The following is a 16,259-nucleotide window of genomic DNA, read 5'->3' as shown; positions in this document are numbered from 1 at the left end:
TAGAAATATTCCTTGGGGGGAAGGGGAAAGAGAGAATGCTGTGGATGGTGTTCTTTGGGAGGAGAAGAAAGAGTTGTGTGTATGTACCTCGAGGGAAGAAAGACCTGTGGGCGCTTGCCTTGGGGGGGGAGGGAGGAAGAGAGCTGGTGTAGTGTGTCCAGGGGTGGGATGGGATGATATAGGTTGGGAGGGAGGGCCAGGCAGAGAGTGGTTGTGGGCGAAGGAGGAAGTTTCGGTTTCAGTTGGAAATGTATGAGCATTTTCGTCAAAACCAAAGAATAACCAAACCTGGATTTTGGGCTGGTTTTCCATACTGAAACCAAAATTCAGTCAGCCTTTAGTTGTCAACTTTTATACTTTTTTTCCTAGTACATTAAGGCTTTTTATGTGATTATATAGAGAGAGATATGTGTATATGTTCCCATTAATGTGAATTTTTAAAAAAATAGTTCTAAACACTGCAAAATATTTCTCTCTCTCTCTCTCTCTCTCTTAGCGTTCCCATGGTTTGGAATGGACATTGGTGGAACACTGGTTAAGCTGGTTTACTTTGAGCCAAAGGACATCACTGCAGAAGAAGAACAGGAAGAGGTGGAGAACCTGAAAAGTATTAGGAAGTATTTAACCTCCAATACAGCCTATGGCAAAACTGGGATCAGAGACGTCCACCTTGAACTGAAAAATCTGAGCATGTGCGGGCGCACGGGGAACCTGCACTTTATCCGCTTCCCCAGCTCTGCCATGCTCAGATTCATCCAGATGGGCAGTGAGAAGAACTTCTCCAGCTTGCACACAACACTCTGTGCCACAGGAGGTGGGGCTTACAAGTTTGAGGAGGACTTTAGAACGGTATGTGGGCGACAGGCATGCTATTTAAGGAGAATGCATCCTTGATTATATCACCTTAAATGAATTGGTGTGGTTTACCTCAACATTTGCATGTTTACTTACCGGTACAGTATGGGAGAATGGAAAGAAAAAAAAAGGTTTTGCTTAGATCACTTTTCTGTTCTTAACCTTTGTTATTCTAGGAGCCTGCGCAGCAAAGTTATCAAGTAGAAATTTTAGATGGGGATCATAAAGTGGAGATCTTTATGTATTGAGAGAACATTAAAAAAAAAAATGTACTGTGAAATCCACCATAACATTTAAAGTGAAAAAAGTCTAGAAAGTTTTTTGTTTTCATGGTCTGCTGCCTAAAAGTACTTGTTGAGTAATAAAAGCCACTTATTACAATGTCTGTTGAAACATAAATTGGCTTATTTGGGTTGAAGAAATTGCAAGATAATTATAATAGTGTCATCAGACTTCAAAGCATAAGGTGTTTTTTATATGATGCTAGTGGACACCCAATACCAGCTTAAAGTGGATTCTAAAAGAAAGAAACACAAATCTAAACAGGTGAATGCACTCTATGGTATAGACTGTACTTACAATGGGGAACATAAGAATAGCCTTACTGGGTCAGACCAATAGTCCATCAAGCCCAATAGCCCGTTCTCATGGTGGCCAATCCAGGTCATTAATACCTGGCCAAAACCCAAGGAGTAGCAATATTCCATACTACCAATTCAGGGCAAGAAATGGCTTCCCCCATGTCTTTCTCAATAACAGACTATGGACTTTTCCTCCAGGAACTTCCAGGGTTTGGAACAGAAATATTAAAGCGTAAAGATATATAATAAAGCGTAAAGCGATATATAATAAAGCGTAAAGATATATAATAAGATATGGAGGTTTTTTCCAACATATTCACGCTGGGTAAAAATTAAAATAGGCTCTCTAGGTATGATGATGTTGTAAACCAGCATTGCTTCCTTTCATATCCTAATGCTAAAAGATATAGGAGTAAATTCTGTATATGGTGCTGAAAAAAAACCTTGCTCAGCGTTATTCTGTAAACAGCACTTAAAAGTTAGGTGTGTAGAATGCCCGATGCCCACGCCCCCCAACTTAAGTTGGAGGGTGGCCAATGTTACATTGATTTTTAAAAAGGGTTCTAAGGGAGATCTGGGAAATTACAGCCCGGGCAAAATGGTGGAAGCAATTATTAAAATTAAAATTGTGGAACATATAGACAAATATGATTTAATGACAGAGTCTGCATGGGTTCAGCCCAGGGAGATCTTGCCTCACCAATTTGCTTGACTTCTTAAAAGGTGTGAATAAACATGTGGATAAAGGTGAGCCGGTTGATGTAATTTATCTAGATTTTCAGAAAGCTTTTGACAAAGTTCCTCATGAGAGGCTCCTGAGAAAATTAAAGAGTCATGGGAAAGGAGGCAATGTTCAGTTGTGGATTAGGAATTGGTTATCAGACAGAAAAGAGAGGGAAGGGTTAAATGGCCATTTTTCTCAGTGGAGAAGGGTAAATAGTGGTGTGCCGCAGGGACCTGTGCTAGGATTGGTGCTATTTAACGTATTTATAAATGATCTGGAAATTGGAATGACAAGCGAGGTGATTAAATTTGCAGATGACACTAAACTGTTCAAAGTTGTTAAAACGCATGTGGACTGTGAAAAACTGCAAGCAGACCTTAGGAAATTGGAACACTGGACATCAAAATGGCAGAAGAAATTTAATGTGGACAAATGCAAAGTGATGCATAATGGGAAGAATAACCCAAATCACAGTTACTGGATGCTAGGGTCCACCTTGAGGGGTTAGCGCTCAAGAAAAGGATCTGGCTGTCATTGTAGACAATATGATGAAACCTGCCCAATGTACGGCGGAAGTCATAAAAGCAAATAGGATGCTGGGAATTATTAAAAAAGGGATGATTAACAAGACTAAAGATATTATATTGCCTCTATATCACTCTATGGTGCGACCTCATCTGGAGTATTGCGTTCAATTCTGGTCTCCTTATCTCAAGAATGATATAGCGGCACTAGAAAAGGTTCAAAGAAGAGCGACCAAGATGATAAAGGGGATGGAACTCCTATCGTATGAAGAAAAGACTAAAAAGTTTAGGGCTCTTCAGCTTGGAAAAAAGAAGGCTCAGGGGAATATGATTGAAGTCTACAAAATTTTGAGTAGAGTAGAATGGGTATAAGTGGATCGATTTTTTTTTCATTCCATCAAAAAATACAAAGACTAGGAAACACTCGATAAAACTGCAGAGAAATACTTTTAAAACCAATAGGAGGAAATATTTTTTCACTCAGAGAATAGTTAAACTCTGGAACGCATTGCCAGAGGCTGTGGTAAGAGCAGATAGCGTAGCTGGTTTTAAGAAAGGTTTGGACAAATTCCTGGAGGAAAAGTCCATAGTCTGTTATTAAGACATGGGGAAGCCTCTGCTTGCCCTGGATCAGCAGCATAGAATGTTGCTACTCTTTTTGGTTTTTGGCCAGTTACTAGTGACCTGGATTGGCCACCGTGAGAACAGGATACTGGGCTTGATGGACCATTGGTCTGACCCTGTAAGGGTATGTTCTTATGTAGGCCACTGTGCTAAACATTTACGTAGGTAGTGGGTATATAAATGTTAGCACCTTGTTTATAGAATTGCCCTTAATTAGATTTAGTAAATGGTGCCAAAATTTGGGCTTAACAAAAATAAAAATTCATGCAGAACACTATTCTATAAATGGTGGTCTGAGTTTTCAAACTTTGGGAGAATTTAAGTAGAGACCACGGCAAAGAGCTGATTCAGGGTTCTCTGATGCAGCCGTTGGCAGAACGCATCAGAACCCACCACACAAAAGACACTAAGCTAAGTTTCCACAAACTTTATTATATTTTTGAAACACGAAGCATATATTGAAGTATCACAAAATATTTAACAACTAAATGTGCAATGGCTGGGAAACGAAACCGCTTCACAATGGCCTCTATAGCTCTTTCAGCGGTCTCAATGTCAATGTGACTCTGAGCACAGAAGATCTCTAGTGTTAATTCTTTGTACTCTATATATGCTGGGTGCATTTTTTGTAATTCTCGGTCTGAGTTGGGCACCATTTATAGAATAGCGTGTATTGCAAGGATCTGCATCCAACTTTAGGCATGAGGATTTACACTAACTGGAACTGGTGCTTGCATATAAATTAGACGTGCATCCCCCGAATTCTATAATACTGCACTCATCTTTGGTGAATTTCAATGCCTCTCCCATGGCCACACCCCCTTTTTAGTTGCATGCTAAAATAAATGCTAATAATTAGTGCTGCTGATTGTTAGTACTCAATTATTGGACCTAATTGGCTCATTTATCAAATTGCATATGCAGATTGGATATGCAACCATATTTGTGAGTGTAGTTTGGAGCACCATATGTAGAATCCGGGGAATAATGACTAACTTTTGAGAGCTTGTATCAGAAAATGCAGCTCTCAAAAGCTAATCACAAGTATTATAAATTAGTCCAATTCCCTATGTGTGACCAATACAATTCTTCCCAGGTATAGAAAGCAATGCAGCTTTAAAGGAAAAATCTGATTTTTATAAAGACATATAAAGATTGTGATCTTTTTGGGTCATTGTTTCAGATCTCACTAGTTACTGGTGACTAAACATTTTTACTATTCAACACTTCCAATGTCATTTTTTTAAATTGAATTATCGGTATCTGGTTCCCCATGGACAAGACATCATTCCATAGAGGCTAAGCAGTGAATGAACTTGAAAACTGAATAGCCTTCTCAGTCCTTACAAGGTAAGCTACCTTAGAACAAGTGTAGGTCATTTGGATAGGATAGAATTGGGAAGCAGCTTTGTCGTTGCCCAGGGTGCATCATTTTTTGTGGTTAATTGGAAAAAAAATTTTCCAATGGTATTAATCCAGCAACTTGTACCAGCATATGAACTAGAGATAAAATTAAAGACAGCTTTTACAATAAAATACATAAAGGCTTGTCACCCATTCATGTGAGAATGATGGACTGGATAATAAGGCCTTTGGATTTAAACAGGTCGCTAGCAATTATTTTGACTGTAAAGGCCCTGCTCTTGCTAGAAGCATCCATTTGTGTAGTCAACAGCAGAACAGAGATATAAATTTGCACCTGTAGCAGCCATGTTTGAGAGAGCAGTTGATATTGAAATGAACATAGACTGTTAGGTAATAGTCAGTGATGTATGCCATACAGAAACAGGAACAAAGCTGCAGGAACGGGGAAAAAATTTGGCCATTTGCTGCGAGTTTGTGAACAAGGTGCTTCACCACGCTGCGGGAGCAATAAAGGGCCTCGTTTCCGCAGTAAAGGATGACTGTTGCAAGTCATCTCCTTCTCCGCTTCCCCTTCCTTCCTGGCCAGCAGCCCATAAGAACATAAGCAATCCTTCCGCTGGGTCAGACCTGAGGTCCATCGTGCCCAGCAGTCCGCTCACGCGGTGGCCCAACATGTCCAGGACCTGTGCAGTAATCTTCTATCTATACCCCTCTATCCCCTTTTCCAGCAGGAAATTGTCCAATCCTTTCTTAAACCCCAGTACCATACTCTGCCCTATTATGTCCTCTGGAAGCGCATTCCAGGTGTCCACCACACATTGGGTAAAGAAGAACTTCCTAGCATTCGTTTTGAATCTGTCCCCTTTCAACTTTTCTGAATGTCCTCTTGTTCTTTTATTATTCAAAAGTTTGAAGAATCTGTCCCTCTCTACTCTCTCTATGCCCTTCATGATCTTGTAAGTCTCTATCATATCCCCTCTAAGTCTCCTCTTCTCCAGGGAAAAGAGACCCAGTTTCTCCAATCTCTCAGCGTATGAAAGGTTTTCCATACCTTTTATCAGACATGTCGCTCTCCTCTTAACCCTCTCGAGTAACGTCATATCCTTCTTAAGGTAAGGCGACCAATATTGGACGCATTACTCCAGATGCGGACGCACCATCACCCAATACAACGGCAGGATAACTTCTTTTGTTCTGGCAGCCGCTATGCACTGTACCGTCAGCTTCATTGTCATGTCCACCATTACCCCCAAGTCCCTTTCTTGGGTACCTTCATTCAATAATGTCCCTCCAATCGTATAGTTGTACCTCGGGTTTCTGCTTCCCACATGTAAAACCTTACATTTCTCAACGTTGATCTTCATCTGCCATCTCATCACCCATTCCCCTAGTTTGTTCAAGTCCCTTTGCAATTCTTTGCAGTCCTCTTTAGCCCGAGCTCCACGAAATAGTTTGGTGTCGTCCGCAAATTTTATTATCTCACACTTCGTCCCTGTTTCTAGATCATTTATGAATATATTAAATAGCAGCGGCCCGAGCACCGAGCCCTGCGGGACACCACTCGTGACTCTCCTCCAGGGTCCTTCACTCCTACCCTCTGTTTTCTACTTGCCAACCAGTTTCTGATCCATCTATGTACGTCTCCTTCCACCCCATGGTTCTTCAGTTTCCGGAGTAGACGTTCATGAGGCACCTTGTCAAAGGCTTTTTGGAAATCTAGGTATATGATGTCTATGGGGTCTCCTCTGTCCATCCGTTTGTTAATTCCTTAGAAGAAGTGCAATAAGTTAGTTAGGCACGATCTACCCTTGCAGAAACCATGTTAGCTGGTTATCAGAAGTTCGTTTCTTTCAAAATGCTCATTGATGTTTTCTTTTATCAGTGCTTCCGCCATTTTCCCCCCTCACAATTGTAGATCCGGCAGCCTACCCTTTCCCTCACTCATGATAGTGGGTCCAACAACCCCCCTCCCTCCCTCATGATCACAGGTCAAACTGCAAAAAAAATTAAACAAACTATGACTCCCCTACGGGGTTGGCCCCTTTGCACCTCTCGCCCCGGGTCTATCAGCCTCATAGAAGCTTCATCGATGAAGAGGCAACATTGCAAGCGTGCTCCAGGACCTTTCTCCGGTCAAGTCCCTCCTTCTGATGTAACTTCCAGTGTGGGAACTGGGAGGAAGGGAGAGGTGCCAGACTTGCACCAGGGCACTGAAGGGAGGGGATAGAGGTGTTGGACCCATGGGAAGGGGGTCTAGAGGGAAGGGAGAGAGGTGCAGGGCCTGCAGGGAGGATGAGAGAAGAGGAAAGGGAAAGAGAAAAGCTGAACCAAGGGGATAAAGGACGAGTGAGTGAAATATTGAACATAATGGAGGGCGGAAGGGAGGAAACAGAGAGTGTGAGAGACACATTGGTGTGAGGGCAGAAGCTGGACACAGATATACAAAAAGAGGGGAGAGATGGTGGGCATGGATGGGAGCATAGGAACATTTTTACTATTCAGGGGACAAAAAGGGGAATGTTGCATGCGGTTGTTATATGGACACACAGGAGTAATGCCAGACATGGGAGGGTATATGGACACAGAGAGAAGATGACAAGACATGAGGGAGAATAAGAATGCAGAAGGAAGATGCTGGACTTATGGAGAGGCACTGGGGTATAGAGGAGTGATACTGTACACAAGGGGAGGGGATCATAGAGTGGGGAGATGATGAAGGCAGGGAGATGTGCACAAGGTAAATATTAGAAAGGGGTGTATAGGAGACATAGAAAAGGGAGATGCTGAACATTGGGAACAATACATACACAGAGATAAAAATGAATGATGAGAAAGAAGAAATGTTAAATTGACTGGAGACTCTGGCAAGTGAGTTAAGAGAAGACAAAACAAAGACCAGCACCTGAGACCAACATGATTTGAAGAATAAAATGATGAGACAAAAAGTAGGAAAAAATAATTTAATTTTCTATTTTGTGACTAGAACAGTGGTTCCCAAACCTGTCCTGGGGGACCCCCAGCAAGTCAGGTTTTCAAGATATCCCTAATGAATATGCATGAGAGAGATTTGCATACCTGTCACTTCCATTATATGCAAATCTCTCTCATGCATATTCATTAGGGATATCTTGAAAACCTGACTGGCTGGGGGTCCCCCAGGACAGGTTTGGGAACCACTGGACTAGAATATATCAGATTTGAAATATGTATTCTGCTAGAGCTGGTGTTAGACATAACTGGAGACTGCAAAGCCCAAGCCATGCTTCTTTAGCTTCCAGCTGGCTTAGGGCTCTCTCTGACCAGGGGGCAGTTGCCCTAGTTGCACTAATCCCTAACACTATTCTTGTCATGTGTGACTGGTATTCTGCTAGCATGATTTTTCTGTGTAGCATTCTGTAATAATTTGGCTTGGGTTCAGTTTTCTCAATAATTGAGGGGATATTTGTGAAGGGGAGGGGAGACAGGGGTTTTGATGATCCTTCCTGTGTATTATTTGTGTTTATAAAATGACAATTGTACAGCATATTGTTTCTTTTTATCCTTTAATAAAATTAGTTACGATTTTCTATTAAACTATTCGAGGCTTGTGTGGATGGGATCAGACGGTTTGCGGGGACGGGGCAGAGATGGGGACTGAGCTCATGGGGATGGAGCGGGGACTGGAGAGCTCGCAGCGATGGGGACAAATTTTTTTCTCCATGTCATTCTCTAATATATTGCAATTTATTGGCAATATAAAAATGATATTTATATTATGTTATGTGTAATCGTGTATCATGCCGAATCATCATTAATCAGAGTTCTAGATGAGTTACAAGCAGCATATTGCTACGTGGAATTCTGTATAGAGTTAAATATGTTATAAAGAATTATCACATTGTATGTACAGTTTTAGGTAATACAGTGTTCCCCCGGTCTTTCGCGGTTGGCGGTTTGCAGTCCCAGTCATTCGCGGTATTTTCTGACCATAAACCGCCGACCAGGAGAGGACAGCTGGAGAGGCAGGAGAGAGCAGCCGGAGCGCCAGTGAGTGAAGGAAATCACTCGCTGTATGCTCCGACCGCCTCTTCCTGCACTAAAGTTGGGCCTTACCAATCAAAAGCTGCTTTGACACACAGCTCCTGATTGGTAAGGCCCAACTTTAGTGCAGGAAGAAGCAGTCAGAGCATATAGCGAGTGATTTCCTTTACTCGCCGGCACTCCGGCTGCTCTCTCCTGCCTCTCCCGCTGCCCTCTCCAGTCTCCCCCACGAAAAACCGTATTCATGATTTTTCAAGATTCGCGGGGGTTCCTGGAACAGAACCCCCGCGAATATCGGGGGAGTACTGTACATCAAAAATAGCAGGCAACCGTTTACATTGTCTTTATGTTGAGTAACTTGCATTATTAGTCTGAGTCTCTTTAACACCCTGGGAGAGATTTCTTTAAAAAAAAAATGCTTTTAGATTTTTGTGAAAGTATATACTATGGTTCTGTGAATTTCAATGGAAAGTGAATTCTACACTTTTTGCTATTTGCTGCGAAATGTCTTGTATTTTATATTTTTCAGAGTTAGGAATGATGAGATCAGGGTGTGTGTGTGTGTCTATATATCTATATAATGCAAACAGTGTGTGTATATGTAAACAGTGTGTATATGTATATATATATATATATATACAGTACTTGCTACCGATCCAGGGCAAGCAATGGCTTCCCCCATGTCTTCCTCAATAACAGACTATAGACTTTTCCTCCATGAAATTGTCCAAACCTTTCTTAAAACCAGCTACACTATCCGCTCTTACCATATCCCCTGGCAACGCGTTCCACAGCTTAACTATTCGCTGAGTGAAAAAATATTTCCTCTTGTTGGGTTTAAAAGTATTTCCCTGTAACTTCATCGAGTGTCCAATAGTCTTTGTAATTTTTGACGGCGTGAAAAATCAATCCATTTGTACCTCTTCTACTCCACTCATGATTTTGTAGACTTCAATCATATTGCCCCTCAGCCATCTCTTTTCCAAGCTGAACAGCCCTAATCTTTTTAGTCTTTCCTCATACGAGAGGAGATCCATCCCCTTTATCATCTTGGTTGCTCTTCTTTGAACCTTTTCTAGTGCTGCTATAATCTTCTTGAAATAAAGAGACCAGAATTGAATGCAATACTCCAGGTGAGGTCGTACCATGGAGTGATAAGAGTCAATATAACATTCTTAGTCTTGTTAACCATCCCTTTTTTTAATAATTCCTAGCATTCCTAATTTGCCTCAAAACTTGATGGGATGGAGTCCTTAGGCTCTTCTATTTTGAATCCTTGCCAGGATTGTGCAAATTTAGTGCCTTAAGAGCGTCCTTGTGCCACGTGCCGCAGCCAGGAGAGGTGGCAGCATCAAGCTTACCCGCTTCCTTGTTTAAGCAGGTTACAAAATGGTCGGCTAGACCAGTGGGGTCGCCTTCTTTATTTTCTGGGCTTGGCATGGCTGCTAGTTCCGTGCTCCTGGCTTTGGAGCCTCTACAGCCTAAGAAATGCAAAATTAAATTATGAAAGGGTGATCTTATGACCAGAAGCCGGAGGCTTTCTCAGAATTTATGAAAGATTTGTGGCATGAGTTTCAAAGCCGGCGTTCTTCCCCTGCCTTCGATGCATCTCTCAGTGGTTTTGCTTCTATAGGCACGTCCTCGGCTCAGTCTGCCGCTGTTCTTGCGCTGCCTGATACTGATGTGGGAAATCTTTATGAGGATGACCAGCTTGCTGACCCCTTATTTACAGGCACAGTGCTTCCTGGGACAGGGGTCCTGGGACTGTGTGCTGGATCTACGAATCCTTCTGGGGTTTTGGAATCTAGGGACGATCCCATGGTTCTGCATTTATTTAAGTCTGTGGCTTTGTCTAATCTAATCTAATTTCCATCTTATATACCAGATCATTCCAGCAAGGACTCGAGCTGGTTAACAAAGTTTAAAAGAATATAATATAAAACAATAATGAAGGCAATAGAAAAATTTTCAATAAATTAGATCAGTCCTCAGTTAAGAATCTCTGAAAGAAATGTTTTCAGATTTTTCCTAAAAAGTGATAGAGATAATGACGTTCTGATAATCGAGGGAAGATCGTTCCAAACTTTTACCAAGGAATAGGCTAAGGCAGTGGTCTCAAACTCAAACCCTTTGCAGGGCCACATTTTGGATTTGTAGGTTCTTGGAGGGCCTCAGAAAAAAATAGTCAATGTCTTATTAAAGAAACTAGTCTTTAAGCCTGTTATATTCACGGGTGCTAGAATAGATTTGTGTGTCTGTCTTTCTTTCTTTCTTTCCTTCTGTCTCTCTCTTTCTCTCTCCTTGGCCGCTGTATGTCTGTATATCTTTGTTTTGGTGTCTAGAGAATGACACGGGGAAAAAAATCTGTCCCCATCACTGCACCGTCCCCGGCCCACCATCCTCTGCACCGCCCCGTCACCGCATTTCCCTTCACCACCCCATCACCGTCACCGCCATCCCTTTCACCGCCCCGTCACCACCACTGCCATCCCATTCACCGCCCCGTCACCGTCCCCGCAGCATCCATATAAGCCTCAGTACTGCGAAACACCATGAAGACAGAAAAGAGTTCTGCCACTACTACTACTGCACTGAGAATCTGTTTCAGTGCCTCTGCCCTGTAGTAAAAACCAAACATAAAATAAATCAATTAACTTGTCCTCCCTTTCAATGAGGTGTCCCCCATGTTCACCTATAGCTCAAATCAGGTCAATTGTGCACACTAAAAATGCAAGAGGATCTGGAACATGAGCGCAGGCAGACAGTGATACAAAAACAGCAGACACCCGACCGACTGCAGTGTTCCGACATCTCCCTCCCTCCATCTCACCTTAGATGTAGAGTATGCCGGCTTTCTTTTTCGCCCAGCCGCATGTGCGGGTGCTCATTTGTTCAATATTCTCCTCTGACGCAACCGGAAACAGAAAGTTGCAAGAGAGGAGAAGATTGATCAACGCGAGCACGGCTTGGTGAAAAAGAAAGCCGGCATACTCTACATCAGTGGTTTTCAACCTTTTTACACCCATGGACTGGCAGAAATAAAAGAATTATTTTGTGGACCGGCAAACTACTAGGACTAAAATTTTAAAACCCTGCTTCCGCCCCATCTCCGCAAGCTCAGTCACCTCAGTAACTATAGAAAAATAGACAAATATAGTGTAAAATATAGACAGCAGATATAAATTCTCAAAACTGACACATTTTGATCACTAAATTGAAAATAAAATCATTTTCCTGCCTTTGCTGTCTGGTGATTGATTTCATGAGTCTCTGGTTGCGTTTCCTTCTGTCTGTGTATCCTTTCTTTCATTTCTTTCTTTCTGCACTCAGGCCCAAGAATTGTCCCTTTCTATTCCCTCCCTCTTTCCTTCCTATGTCCTTAGTGCCCCCGGTGCCTCCTTCGCATGTCCTTAGTGCTCCTTCCTGTCTTTAGTGCCCCCAGTGCCTCCTTCCCATGTCTTTAGTGCCCCAGTGCTTCCTTCCCATGTCCTTAGTGCTCCTTCCTGTCTTTAGTGTCCCCAGTGCCTCCTTCCCATGTCTTTAGTGTCCCCAGTGCCTCCTTCCCATGTTTTTAGTGCCCCAGTGCTTCCTTCCCATGTCCTTAGTGCCCCTTCCTGTCTTTAGTGCCCCCAGTGCCTCCTTCCCATGTCTTTAGTGCCCCAGTGCTTCCTTCCCATGTCCTTATTGCCCCTTCCTGTCTTTAGTGCCCCCAGTGCCTCCTTCCCATGTCTTTAGTGCCCCTAGTGCCTCCTTCCTATGTCCCTCTCACTGCCTTCCACACTTTGTCCCACCCCCACCCCTGAAGCCTGCCTGCCTGTGCCTGTCTACCTTTCTCCCTACCTAGCCAAAGCCAGCCTGCTGCCTCCCTGCCGCTCAAAAAAAAAAAAAAAAAGCCTCCGTCCTTTTCCCCTTCTCTTACCGCCATGCTGCAGCTGCTAAAGCCAGAAGTCTTCTTTCCAACTCAATTCTGAAGTCGGAGAGGTCGTTCTGGGCCAGCCAGGTAGCGATTGGCTGGCCTAGAATGTCCTCTCCGACGTCAGAATTGACGTCGGATAGACTTCCTGTCGGCTTTAGTAGCTGCAGCATGGCGATAACAGCAGGAGAAAAGGAGAGGCTGTTTTTTTTGTTTTTTTTTCTTCGCACGGACCGGCAGAAATTCAACCGGCGGTGCTCTTCCAATTCAAAGGTGAGGTGGAGGGAGGGAGATGGCGGGGACCGCGCGATCTTGATTGCCTCACTGCGGGGACAAGTCCATTCACCGCTCCACGGGGCGGTGAAGGCCTTGTCCCCGTCCCGCAGAGGCCACTATTTTTTCTTACCCGTTTTGGCGGGTTACCCGCGGCTAGCCGCGGGTAACCGCCACCGTGTCATTCTCTAGTGTCTGTCTCTTTTAATCTGTCTCTGTAGCCCCCTGTCCTTCTGTATGTGTCTTTTTTTTCTGTTTGTCTCTCTCTCCTTGTCCAAAGTTTTGTTTAGTTTTTTTTTTTCTTTAAATCTCTCTCTTTAGATCCCTGTTCTTCTGTGTGGTTTTTTGACTGTCACCTTCTGTCTATCTCTTTGGCTGCTGTCTGTATTTCTTACTTTTGGTCTCTCTGTCTGTGTTTGTTTTGATGTTTGTCTCTTTGGCTGCTGTATGTGGGGGGGGGGGGGTTTCAGTGCCTCCTATTATTAACCAGCATTCCCTCCCCCTCCATTTTCCTCCCCCTACACTACTTCCCTGTGCAGCAGCAGCATTTCCCCTACCCTCCCCCTTTCCCTTCCTGCGGTCTGGCCTGCTCCCTTAGTTCCTTTCCGTCCCCCCTTCCCTTCCCGCGGTCCTGACAAACCTGCGACTCCAGCAGTGTCTGCAGCACTGTACACACGCTGCTTTGGGTCCTTCTACTGCCATGATTTGCTCTGCCGCGTCTCTGATGATGTCAAGGAGTACAGAAAATTTATCCAGATAGTCAGATAATTGCTTTGAGACAATGGTTTCCAAGATCTTCGTTAATAAAGGGATATTTGTAACTGGGTGATAGTTAAGGGCCAGAGATGGATCTAGACCAGAGTTTTTTAAATAATGGATTTAATACAATGCAGCCTATATCTAATATAAATAAACCACTAGCAAAACTATGATTGACCAACATTGTAAGCCAAGAGATAATGAAGATAGGAATATTAAAAAAGATATATGAAGGGACAGAATCAAGTATACAAGTTTTTGGACTAAATTTAGTGTAAAGTTGCAATAGTTGGGGGTTCTGTGATAATGTCAAACGAATGCCAATATCTATCCACAGGAATATCAAAAGAAGAATTTTCCACATTTAATGGATTAAAAGAAACCATTGTTTTAGAAAAAGATGACTGGATTTTTAAAACTTTATCCTTAAAAAAAGAGGCTAGTTCTTCTTCAGATGGTTTGGATAGTGTGTTTGTTTGATTAGGTAATGTACTTATAGATTTCCATAGAGAAAAAAGAGCCTTACTTTGATCTTTAGCTGTATTAATTTTGCCGGATCTTGTTCCTTGATTCTGCCTCCAGACCACCCTGGCACTAACTGGACAGTGGCATGGTGGTCAGAACGGGTATTTCGTCCCAGTCCACTGATAAGAGATTTAAATAAGTAGGATCCTCTGCTGCCTGCTTAAACCTCTGTGAATATCTACCCTCTCAGGTTTTTGTTTTTTTTAAATATTAAGCAATGCATAGAGCCTATGTGAGAGATTTTTTTAAATATGGATCTTGTGAGCATTTATTTCCCGTTAGTGAAGCTGCTGTATGCGCTGGTGGCACATTCAGTTGTTAGGTGGGTATGAAAAGTTCATATCAGGCAGCATTATGGGGTAAGGATCTGGAACCACTGCTTATGCTTTCTGAGTCTGCGCTAGCGTTTTTAGCGCATGCACCGGATTAGCACGCACTAGCTGAAAAACTACCACCTGCTCAAGAGGAGGCGGTAGCGGCTAGCGTGGCATTTTAGCGTGCGCTATTCCGCGCGTTAAGGCCCTAACGTGCCTTCGTAAAAGGAGCCCGTAGAGACATATCTGTTTACGAAATAGTTAGGGAGTTAATTAGTAATGATTTTATAATGGACCATCTTTCAAAGATCTCAAAGTCCCTCCTTGAGGGCCGCAATCCAGTCGGGTTTTCAGGATTTCCCCAATGAATAGGCCTTGAAAGCAGTGCATGCACATAGATCTCATGCATATTCATGGGGGAAATCCTGAAAACCCGACTGGATTGCGGCCCTCAAGGAGGGACTTTGAGACCCCTGAAAGATCATTACAGTATTTTATAACCATTGATTTTTAATTTCTTTTTAATTTTATCTAACTTCTCTTTTAGTTGTAATTTTTAATTATTGTAAACCGCATAGAACGTCACGGTCCTGCGGTATATAAACTGATTATTATTATTAATCTGGCTGATTATAATGGCTATATTTTAATATTTTGTTAGTATCGCTGGTGTTAATTAAATGAGTCAAAACCACATTTCATGTGACGTCTTCATCACTCCATCTGTGATCTCAAAGAATGCATCAAACAAGCCTGTTTAGCAAAAGGGTGCTGAAAACAACAAAGGCTAAAGCAATGACGAAAGGTGATTATCAGCTACAGATAATGTGAGCTGTTATGAAATCCTTCCAGCTTTGTGAGGAACTTGAAACAATACAACTATGCACCCAGCCTGCAGGTGACAAAAGGGAAGGCAGAGCTGTGGAAAAAAACCGCAAGCAAAAGTGCTACAGGAGGTTACTGTAGTTCAGATCTAAATGTTGCCAAACAAGATTTGCAAGGCAAGAAGGTACAGTATCGGAGATTCCCGGATGGAGTTCTTTTTAAAGAACACATTTCAACCCTTCTGCCACAGTTTAATATTGTCCTTGAGCTGTTCAATTGTATTTGTTTTGTACTATATCCAAGTAAATTAGCAGTAGTGGTAAATTGCTGTTGTCCTTTTTTTATAAGGTTATGAAATGTTTTATTCTTTTGTGGCTCTTTTTAAATGGATATTCACCTTTTAATCAGGGTGTGTTACTCTTTAGGTCCCACCCCCCTTTTACCCCTGCTTCTGAACGGCATTAGGAAGAGCTTCAGCTCAGCAGTCATCTTTATATATTACTGATTTGTTTGTTTGTAAGATGTATGTTATAGTTTTTCATTTGATTTATTTATGTCATAAGACAGGGGTGTCCAACCCGCGGCCCACGGGCCGCATGCAGCCCCGTGAAGAATTCTGTGCGGCCCTGCTCACGATGCGGTGTTTTGCTCTGCCGGCTCTCTCCTCTGTCTTGCTGCTGCGTTTGCTTAAAGCCGCGAGCAGCGGATCCTATGTGCCTCTTGCGGCTGACTCGAAAGTGTTCCCTCTGATGTTGCGACATCAGAGGGAACGCTTCCAGATCAGCCGCAAGAGGTGCATGGAAGGCTTTGAGCAAACGCTGCAGGCAGAGCTTTTGCTCCAAGAGCCGCAAGTTCAGTGCCGCCTGTAACTTCAGCCTGGATCACTCAGTCAGGGTAAGTATTACTGCTTTTTAGGGTTCCTCTCCACAGTGTCCCTTTTAATGAAGGTTTATTATT

The 16,259-nt window shown here is 42.9% G+C and overlaps 1 protein-coding gene across 3 annotated transcripts in view; it reads left to right on the top strand.

Annotated features, from left to right (window-relative positions):
* The window catches only part of PANK1 (pantothenate kinase 1), an 81,014-nt gene that overhangs the window by 30,596 nt on the left and 34,159 nt on the right, over positions 1-16,259 (top strand). For all 3 annotated transcript variants that reach the window (XM_033943818.1, XM_033943816.1, XM_033943817.1), the window contains exon 2: positions 497-849. In XM_033943818.1, the coding sequence (XP_033799709.1) occupies positions 514-849 (336 nt within the window). In that variant the 5' untranslated portion in view covers positions 497-513. The remainder of the gene's footprint in view (positions 1-496; positions 850-16,259) is intronic.

Source organism: Geotrypetes seraphini, chromosome 4, assembly GCF_902459505.1.
Source record: "Geotrypetes seraphini chromosome 4, aGeoSer1.1, whole genome shotgun sequence".
In the NCBI taxonomy this organism is placed as follows: domain Eukaryota; kingdom Metazoa; phylum Chordata; class Amphibia; order Gymnophiona; family Dermophiidae; genus Geotrypetes; species Geotrypetes seraphini.
Note: the sequence above shows the minus strand (reverse complement) of the source record. Positions and strands in the feature narration are given on the sequence as shown.